General features: G+C 41.1%; 1 protein-coding gene across 1 annotated transcript; it reads left to right on the top strand.

The window, feature by feature from the left end:
* The first annotated feature begins 7,533 nt into the window (after positions 1-7,533).
* On the top strand, positions 7,534-9,373 carry LOC149197606 (UDP-glycosyltransferase 74E1-like). Its single transcript, XM_089405901.1, has 2 exons — positions 7,534-8,143; positions 8,229-9,373. Exons 1-2 carry the CDS (start codon positions 7,654-7,656, stop codon positions 9,209-9,211), a joined length of 1,473 nt encoding a protein of 490 aa, XP_089262027.1. The 5' UTR covers positions 7,534-7,653; the 3' UTR covers positions 9,212-9,373.
* The last annotated feature ends 950 nt before the right edge of the window (positions 9,374-10,323 follow it).

Below are 10,323 nucleotides of genomic sequence, written 5' to 3'. Positions count from 1 at the left end.
CGAAAATGGATTTTTTAACACAGCAGGAGTGGGAGAACCTTTGACTATTTTCACAACCTCGGCCCGATGAGGGCAATCTCTCGTAAAATGATCCTCTTCACAAATAAGACAAGGATATCGAGGTTTGCGCTTTTCGTCATTGGTTTCCGACTTTTCCGTTTTCTCCTTCGGAGCCTTGTCTGCTTTAGCCTTCTTCTTTCCTTTCTTCTTTCCACCGTTTTTTGATTTGGCCGTAGATGACTCTACAGCGTGAATATCGGCGGTAAGTTCAGGAGAAGACTCTCCTGTCGGGGAATCGGGCAAAGTGATTATAGGAGTAGTTGAAGCCTTGGAAGACTTCTTCTTGCTCTTTGTATTCACGATACCAATCATACCATCAGCGGCATGAGATCCCGAAGGAGCAGCAGCAATTTGATTTGATTTTGGAAGATCTGGAATCTTCTCGTGTAACGTACCCGACTGAGTATAAACTAAGTCAAGGTATTGCGCCTGAGCAATGACTTGCTCCTCAGTAACTACTCCGGCCTTAGCTACATCTTCAGTAATCTTTGGTAGTAATGATTTAACAAACCATTCAGCTAAGATTTGGTCCGGGATAAAAACTTTCACTAACCTTCTTCGACGCCTCCACTCATGAATGTGATCAGAAATATACGTGGACGTCGATTGTTTTAGTGAAGTTAATAACTCCGTGTCGTTATCGTATCTGACCGGCAACTGAAAGTGAGTTAAGAACGAAGTAGCTAACTGGCTAAAATTGTAAAAAGAGGCCCGTGGTAACTCAATGTACCACTTGGCCGCGAGACCAATGAGTGTACGCTGGAAAAGACGTAAGCGGATCGAATCATCCGAGATAGAATTTGAAGCACACCAGAGGTGGTAAGTCATCACATGATTGGACGGATCCTCTCCAGACTTACCTTCGAACTTGGGTATATCACTGGGCAACTTATTTGGCATTGGCGGCCAGAACTGAAGATATTGAATTGGATCATTCGTTAGGCGCGTCAAGTCTGGTAAATCCAAAGTTGCGATAAACGGTAACTGCCGGTTAGGATCTCTAAAACTCTGGGTCACTAGACCAGTCCCAGGAGGAGGATATCCAGGATAACTAGGAACAGGAGTCGCATTTGGGATATTATATCCTCCTGGAAAACCAGGATTAACCGGACCGTACTGGGGTTGTTGAGGTTGTTGATAAGTGTACCAAGGATACGGTTGATACTGGTAAACTGGTTGTTGGACAGCTTGCCCAGGTTGGTACTGTCCCTGGTACGGTTGGTGAACAAATTGAGGTTGAGTAGTGACAACCGTACTTGTACCAGGCTGACCTGTAGGCATCTGGACCGTGGTTTGAATTGTAGATCCAGACAACGGTAAAGATGTCTGAGGCGTGGGCGCAGAGACAGTAGAAACCGGAGCCGTCGATACTCCAGAAGTAAGTATGGTAGATGTGGCGGTAGTTGGAGCAGCCGTTTGAGATGGAGTGCTAGGTGCGATTGGCGGCTGAGTAACTACCGAAGTTACAGAAGTTTGAACATTTGACTGGACAGGTTGCGGTTGCTGGGGTGGACCAGAAACTACGGGTTGTCCAGCTTGAGGTACCAACGGCATACTTGGCTGCAACACCTGTTGACCCTGTGATGGATCCCACACTAACATTCCAGGGTATTGACCCGTAACAGGTTGAGGATACTGAGATCCATAACCCGATTGAGGATAGGATTGATAATTGTAAGGTGCAGTTCCCATACTTGGAACATATGACTGACCTTGAGGCGGTTGATAACCTTGACTCGAGTATTGACCTTGAGGTTGATAACCTTGAGGTAAATACGGATACTGGGGTTGACCTTGACCTTGAGGTTGGTACCCTTGAGGTTGATACCCTTGGGGTTGCCATCCTTGAGGTTGCCATCCTTGAGGTTGATATTGATACTGAGGTTGACCCTGGGGTACATATTGAGGCTGGGGTTGACCTTGAGGCATGTATTGCACCATAGGCGCATACTGACTTTGAGGTTGCCCCCCAAACACGATTTGTGTACCTTGAGGTTGCCCCCCAGGCGTTAACTGAGGTTGCCCCCCAGGCGGTAATTGGCCACCTTGAGGTTGGGAAACGGGAACTGAACCTGACATCATGTAAATGTCTCCTACACCCAATGGTATATTACCACTGTTTCCAGCTAATAACCCATGATCAATGGGTTGAGGAGATGCCCCCGCAAAGGTACCAGAAAGAGATTGATACCCGGTGGGAACAGAAGGACCACCGTGTAAGAAAGATTCAGGACTTTGAGTAAACACGGACGACTGACCAGACATATTTACAGGAGTATAAATACCTCCAGGTGGAAAAGGAGTACGAGGTGTAGAAAAACCTACCCCTGAGTTGTCTAAATAATTGGTTAACGAAAGGTACCAAGTAGTACTTCTAGGAGGACTGTAAAAGATGGATTCACGCTCCCTTAGATCAATAGTAAGTTGATCTTCAAGGTTAGAGACGCCTATTTCTTCCTCTGGAGCAAGTTCTTTGATAGCAATCAAACCAGTAGGAAGATTTTCGGTGATAACTCTTTCTATTCTTAGTGAATCTGGAACACTAGAAGTCGAAGTAACAGGTTCAGATATTTCAGGTTCTTCGCCTGTATCACTAGCAGACGAAAAACTACCAACAAGTTCAGAAACTGTAACAGCTTCGGGATTATAACCTGTCTCTAAGCCTTGGTAATCTGAATGGACTACCAAGGAAGATTCTCCTTCTTCAGGTGAACCTACTCTACTGCCACTAGGAGGAGTTACAAGGACCTTCAACCCTTCTAGATTACCGGGGTCATCTCGAGGAGGTGATCCCCTAAGTCTACGGGATCTTCTCAACAATTCGGCCACAGAAACAACTTCAGGAGACTGGCCCCGAAGTCTACGGGACTGTCTCGGTAATTCCGCCACAGATAAAAACTTTTAACTACTACACACGAAAACAAAGTAAAATCTCAAATCAAACAACCTAAAGTCTCTAAAGAACCAAACAAATTTGAATCACACACCTAAAGAATCTAGGGCGTCAAACCAAGCACAAACAGTAGCCTTCCAGACCGAAAGCGCTAGTTGGTGATGAAGCCCAACATCGCTGGATTCAGTACAGAAGTGGCGGGTGGAACAGTTACCCCGACAACCTGCTTAATGAATAGACCGGCACAAGTTCCTCCACTTTAACCGTCTCGAGTGAAGTGAACCCCCCGAAAAATCCAAGTAAGTCTAGCCGACGTCTGCTCCAGGTACAGTGGGATCTTCCCCTAATCTATTACAGGCTTCGCACTTTAGGGGGCAATCTGTTACACTAAAAAATGTCACCTTGGCTATTTACAGTTAGTATGGCTCTATCAACAATCATGCTATCCTCTTAGGAAAGTCTTATGCCTCTGCTCTCCATGTCAAACTCCGAAAAGAGAGAAAGTCTTTATAAATATATTTATCTCTGGGTACGCAGGGATAAATATATTTATAAAGACTTTCTCTCTTTTTGGAGTTTGACATGGAGAGCAGAGGCATAAGACTTGCCTAAGAGGATAGCATGATTGTTGATAGAGCCATACTAACTGTAAATAGCCAAGGTGACATTTTTTAGTGTAACACACCGCCAACAGCTCCACCATGCTAACTGCAGTTACAATAAATGTTTATGGACGTTGGGCGGTTTACCTCGGATTTTGTGCCTAGCGGTTAGGGGGTCTCGGCCCATGGTTTTGTGCACCCGGTCATATGGTATGCGGGGGATGGCCCCCTTTGGGCCCCGCCCAAAAGAAATTCAATCTTAAAAGAGCTTCGTGCCGCCCTCATGTCAAACTTATGTGCGTTGGTGCAATGGTAAGATTGTTTGATTGTGCATGGGAGGTCCCATGTTCAAAACCTGCCAGCGCCAATAATTTTAACTATGCGCCCACATAGTGCTTGCTGACGTCACCTAGGGCCACGTGGCACCCTCCAGGCCTTCCACGTGGTGGCCTGTGATTGGCTGGCCAAAAGGAATATTCCGTGGAATATTTTTTTTAATTTTTTTTTTTTAAATTCAAAAACTAAGGGTTATTGGGCAATTTTGTTTTTGGCATAACTTTCTCATACGGCGACCGTTTTTCGAACCGTTTGCGGCACCAGAATCAAGAAGACGAGCTCTATCCAGTCATTCAGGTTCCAATCAGTTCTAAGCACTTTCATTTTTGACCATTTTACGACACTTGGTCTTGAGCTCCTGATCACATGACCTTTCACATCCTCATATCCCTTGACTTTCCAACTTCTAGTGACCTTTGGACTTCTAAAACCTTTGGAATTCCAAATGACTTTTGGTATTACATGTCCTTTGGAATTCCATAACTCTTTACTTCATACATGACTCTTGGTATTCTACTTATTTTTCTTTACAATGATTATAATACTACATCATGACTTCCACACCATTGTGTGATGAGAACGTGACTTATCAGTATCTTTTATGGCTAGGACTAATAGTGACTGATGACATGGACTTTTTCTGGTGGTGACATGGATGCCACTTGTATCTTCATTCTTCAAGAAGCTTTAGTCATTGATGTCCTCACCCTCCAAAGGGTCTTTGATGTAATGTAGTGTTTGGGGTGCTTTGAGCATCAAGGTTATAGTGTGCTCTTCGTTATTCATGCAACTTCCTTTGTTTGTTCTCTTTTCCTGATTGTCCTCATGCATTCTTTCCATGATATTTCTAGAATACACGTGTCTGCAATCACTCATGACAAGCAACGGTGAGTTTGAAAAGCTCCTATTCTACAATGTTTTATAAATATTTTATGTTCATGCCTTTTCAAAGCTCTCCAGAGGGATAAAAGGGGCTACTAGGTGCATGGGTGCACTTTGAAATGTTGAAGGGGAAAGGCTTCATGGCTTTAGGGTGTGCTCATGAGCTCAAGAGAGGGAGACAGTCAAGGCATGGTGTGTGGCACAAGTCCGAAGGACGAAAGGGAAGTCTTTGGGCTTCCCAATTGTGTTGTGCACTCAAGGGAGAGAAAGAGGGCGCAAGGCACACTCCTAAAGGCTGAACGATGAGACTTCCTACCTTCGGAATGCGCTCATGTGCTCAAGGAACTAAGGAGGGAGAATCTCTTTGGGTTGAAGGAGTGCTCTCACAGAGGGTGTATTCCTCTAGGTCGAAGGAGTGCTCTCTAGGAGGGTGCATTCATTGGGGTCGATGGAGTGCTCCCAAGGAGGGTGCATTCCTTTAGGTCGAACGAGTGTGCTAAAAAAAGGCGCATTCCTTTAGGTCATAGGAGTGTGCTCAAAGGAAGGCTTGGTTTTAAAGGGCGCAACTCAGAACAAGGAAGGAGACAGATATATTAAGGAGTGTGCTTTGTGCTCTTGGAGGGCACATTGCACACTTCTGAACAATGAAGGATCCTTGATCAAGGATTTAGGGATTGTTCATGTGCACTTGGTCTCAATGGGTTTTCTTTGAAACCAAATATTTGTCTAATCCTTAGATAGGAAAAGGGGTGAAAGTGACGAGTTTAAACATAAAATCATGTGCGACTCATACCGACTCATCAAGAAAACTTAGACAAGCTTGGAAAATTATAAATATACGTCAAATCGCTACTTTGTACACATTCCCCAAGTACCACGAGTGAAGTGTGTGCGAATGGGACCCAAAAGTGTCATTGTACAATAACAAAGATATTATGACCATGAAATCCACCTAAAGATGTTTTAATGAATGTGACGACACTTGAGACCTCTCAAGAACACTTGAAACACACAAAAAAGCATGAGACAACATTTGATGATCAAAGGCGACACATTAGATATGATGATGATAGTAGGCTCCAAAATTCGAATGTAGTGAAATTTTTGGAGGGTGTTGTAGCGGCGACGACAAGTTGGTAGCTCAAGGTTCATGGGCCCTATGTGATTATATATGCTTCTTTTTGGTTCATGGATCGTGGTTCCTTTGTGGCTTCTGGCTCCTTCGTGGTTTGTGGCAAATCAAACATAACTCATGTTTGTGGGTCTTGCAAGCTCAAGCTCCGTGAGTGCATTTCTTCTAGGTTCCACCATGGTTTTATATTATGTCAAAATTGATCATGGATAGTCTATTTTTTCATTAGTTTCATTTGGATTGCTCTGCAAAACAGAGTCAACATGTTTGTAACCTCTTGAAATTTAATGTGGGTTTAGCCACTCTATTCTTTTTGTCTACTGAACTTATCAAGCAAGATATATGTAATCTCAAATTGCTCAATTTATACTATTAGATTAGTTTCCCAATAAACATGCTAGTAATACAGAAAATCATCTTTTCCATACTCTTTTTCAATAATAAAATGTTAAACCTCAACAAACATAAAAAAAATAAAACACATCTCTACAATATAGTAATTTCCATATTTTTACATTCTAAATCTACCAAAATCCACAATGTCAAAACACAACAATAATTTCAAGAAAGAAATGTTTATTACGAAACAACAATTTTTCACTAATGTTAACTGTGTTGCCACTCAACACTTACTCTTGAAATCCCAAACTTTTCAACAACATATCTTATGCACCTCAAGTAATAATAGCTAATTTCATCATTTTGAATATTATTCCATACTTAAATTAATTATTAAAACTAAATCAAAGTAAATGGCTAATTGTTGTTCCATTGCGAGTTTTCTAAATATCTTGAAATTGCATAGAAAAAAGTGAACTTATATTAAATTATTAAAAACAAACTAAATTAAAGACTAATAGGTGTTCCGTTGCCAGTTTTTAAAATATCTTGAAATTCCATGGACAAAAGCGAAGGAAAAAAGGATACACTTATTTATGAAATTCAAAAATATATTTTAAGTAATCGAAATAAACATGTCCACTTATAACCAACACGAAACAGCTGGATAAATTTAAATAATCGAAATAAAGATGTCCACTTATAACTAACACCAAACAGCTGGATAAATCTATACTGCATGTCGTGTACCAATTATGCAACTTCGGCTGATCTTTCATTTTATTTCTAATCGTATCTGTAACGGAAGGGGAACCAGGACGGTTTGGACCAACATACAAATTAGACTTATCTTCTATTTTATTTGTGATCGTATGTGGAATGGAAGGTGAAGCAGAACTCTTTGGACATAAAGTGAATTTGGTGATAATCAGCACGTCTGTCGTGGCTAGGTGTGCGATATACACACGTTACTCCTCCATTATTATTTTCTGGATACTCCATGAGGCTGGGATGGTTTGGGCAATTGCTTTTCAGGAAGGAACCATCAATCGAACACGTGACGGAGTTCACAGTTCGCTGGCTTCTTGTATAGCTACGTGATTCATGCAATTACGTTAGCATTTCGGATATTCGTTCGATCACTTGCAGTGAGAGAACTTCTAGAAACTGTGTCTGTTGCGTCGGTACTGATTGTGACACCAGTGATACTGGTTTCGTGCACCCATTGCGCTGAAGCATCCAGATGCTATCCGGTATCACATCCACGGGATTTAAATTGAGCGGTGTTCGATCGTTCAATCCCAGAGCAAAAGGAAAGGGCAGATTAATTGAGAAGGCCGACAGTCCGCGAGAACGATATACTTGTATCGAAAGTTGTCTGCAGCTATTCCTTTCCGGGGGCTAGTAAGATGGGATCCTTAGGAGAACTAGAATACAACAAGCCTCATGTGCTCGTGATGCCTTATCCAGCACAGGGCCACATCAATCCAATGCTACTATTTGCGAAGAGGCTCGCCTCTAAACAAATGATGGTCACGTTTGTGACGACCGAAGAAAAGCGTGTGCGCATGTTACAGGCTCAAGATTCACTGCCCGGGACGTCAAACTCCTCTATGGAAGTTAAGTTTGAAACAATTTCAGACGGGCTTCCTGTGGATTTCGACCGGTCGAAGGACGTGGACATGGTCCTCGACTTGTTATCCAAGATGGGAGGACTCACATTAGCAAATCTCATAGAAAGGTTAAACGCTCAAGGCAACAATATATCTTGCATTGTTTACGATTCCTTCCTTCACTGGGTTCCGGAAGTTGCAAAGAAGTTTAATATTCCTGTAGCATTTTTCTGGACGCAGTCGTGTGCGGTTTACTCCATCTATTACAATTTTAGCAGAGGATTGGGTATGTTTTCATTTACCAAACCTGTATTATGTCCATAGGTTTTTTTTTTCTCTATGTCAATATAATAATTTTTTCTTGTTTTCAGCCAACTTGCGGGATGAGACAGGTAAAACAGTGGACGCAATAGAAATACCAGGACTGCCGTTGCTGAAGATATCGGACATGCCATCGTTTCTGCATCCTTCAAATACAAATGAGTCCCTGTTGCGATTAGTAATGGATCAGTTTAAGCCTCTTTCAGAGGCAACGTGGGTTCTGGGAAATTCCTTTTCCGAATTGGAATCGGAAGAAATTAATTCAATGAAATCGCTAACTCCGATTCGCACTGTCGGTCCTCTCATACCCTCGGCTTTCTTGGACGGACGGAATCCCGGAGATACAGATCCTGGGGCACACTTGTGGAAAACCATGAACTGCATGGATTGGCTGAATACGAAGGAATCCGCAAGCGTCGTGTATGTTTCTTTCGGAAGCCTGGCTGTTCTTTCAAAAGAACAAATGCTTGAGATTGCTCTTGGGCTGAAGGCCAGTGGATATTCTTTCCTGTGGGTTGTTCGTCCACCTTCTTCCAAAGGGGAAATTAATAGTGAAGAGAACTTGCCTGCGGGCTTCCTGAGCGAAACCTCTGGGCAAGGCCTAGTTGTTCCATGGTGTCATCAGCTGCAAGTTCTTTCTCATGCGTCTGTCGGTGCTTTTATGACACACTGTGGATGGAATTCGACACTGGAAAGCCTCAGCCTCGGGGTCCCTATGTTGGTTATTCCTCAGTGGAGCGATCAGACAACTAATTCCGCATACGTTGCAGAGAAATGGATGGCGGGCATGCGATTGAAGCAACGATCAGAAAACGGACTTGTAGGGCGAGAGGAAGTGGAGAAGTGCATAAAAATTGTTATGGAAAGCCAACTCGGTGCTGAGCTGAGGAAAAATGCTTTACGGTGGAAGAAATTATCGAGGGAGGCAATGGTCAAAGGCGGTTCTTCCGATCGAAATATTCAAGAATTTGTGGATGAGGTTGTTGCCAGAGCATGGTCATCTTCGTTGTCTGGACAAGATTTTATTGTTTGATTAGGCTGAAATCAGCCATTCCATAAAAAAATTGTAGAAGTTAGACTTTCAAGAAAGTTGTAAAAGCTATTCCATTGCTTTATGTAATCATCACATTGAAAGAATTTATTAATTGATGCAATCATTTCAGTACCCAATCCACTGATGGTAGGCGCTGTCAATTCTTATAAAGATTTGTGTGGTTCAACAAATAGTAAATCCACTTATATTGTTTGATATCAGTTGAAGGAAATAGTAAACCCACGTTTATTGTTTGATTAGGCCGTATCATTTCTTACTAGTTGGTAAATACATTTGGCAATATGTCTACAGATGCGAAAAACATTGTGCGGAACCACGAATCTGCGTCTAACAAAAACAAGTGGAGAAGAGCCCTAGGAGAGTCCAAACAAGTTGGACCAGTTTAGATTCCAAATTATTTTTGATGTGTGGATGTCTAGCTCACGTTTTTAATAAAATAATAATAATAATTATGTCAAGTATCTAATAAAATAATAATAATAAAATTTATGTCGTTTAAAACCAAAATGAAAAATAATCATATAAATCAAATTATAATACAATTTAATATAAATAAAATTATAATACAATATAATGAATAATAATAATAAAATTCAAAATAAAAATGAAAATAATCATATAAATTAAAAAACTATAATACAATTCAACAGGAAGAATAGAAAATAGTACTCCAAATTTTTTTAATATTATTTTTAATTAAATATTGTAAAAAAAAATTAATTGAGACGAGTTTTTGACAAATCACATCAAAACTCATTTACAAAAGCATTTGGTTTCAAGATGGAGAACTAGATCATGGAAACAAGTTAAATAGAGAAACCGATGGCTAGTAAAAACAACTACTTTGACCAAGAAAACGACTACAATGAACTGGGCAATGACTCTACCAAGAAATAGGGAAAATTTTATTAATTAGTTAGTTTGTTAGAACAATTTATTTTCTTTTTAAATCTGTATGTAACCAATATATTTGCTTATAAAAATAATTAGATAATTAATTAGTTAGTTAATTAGTTAATTGTTTACCAAGTCATCACCATAAGTTTAGGGAGGTCATAGAAATTGAAAGGAGGCCTAGCAATGTCAATAGG

This window comes from Pinus tabuliformis, chromosome 2_2 (genome assembly GCF_031772625.1).
Source record: "Pinus tabuliformis cultivar Carrire ecotype Pingquan chromosome 2_2, CPIR1, whole genome shotgun sequence".
NCBI classification, from domain to species: Eukaryota; Viridiplantae; Streptophyta; class Pinopsida; order Pinales; family Pinaceae; genus Pinus; species Pinus tabuliformis.
This window is presented reverse-complemented; position numbering and strand designations above follow the sequence as displayed.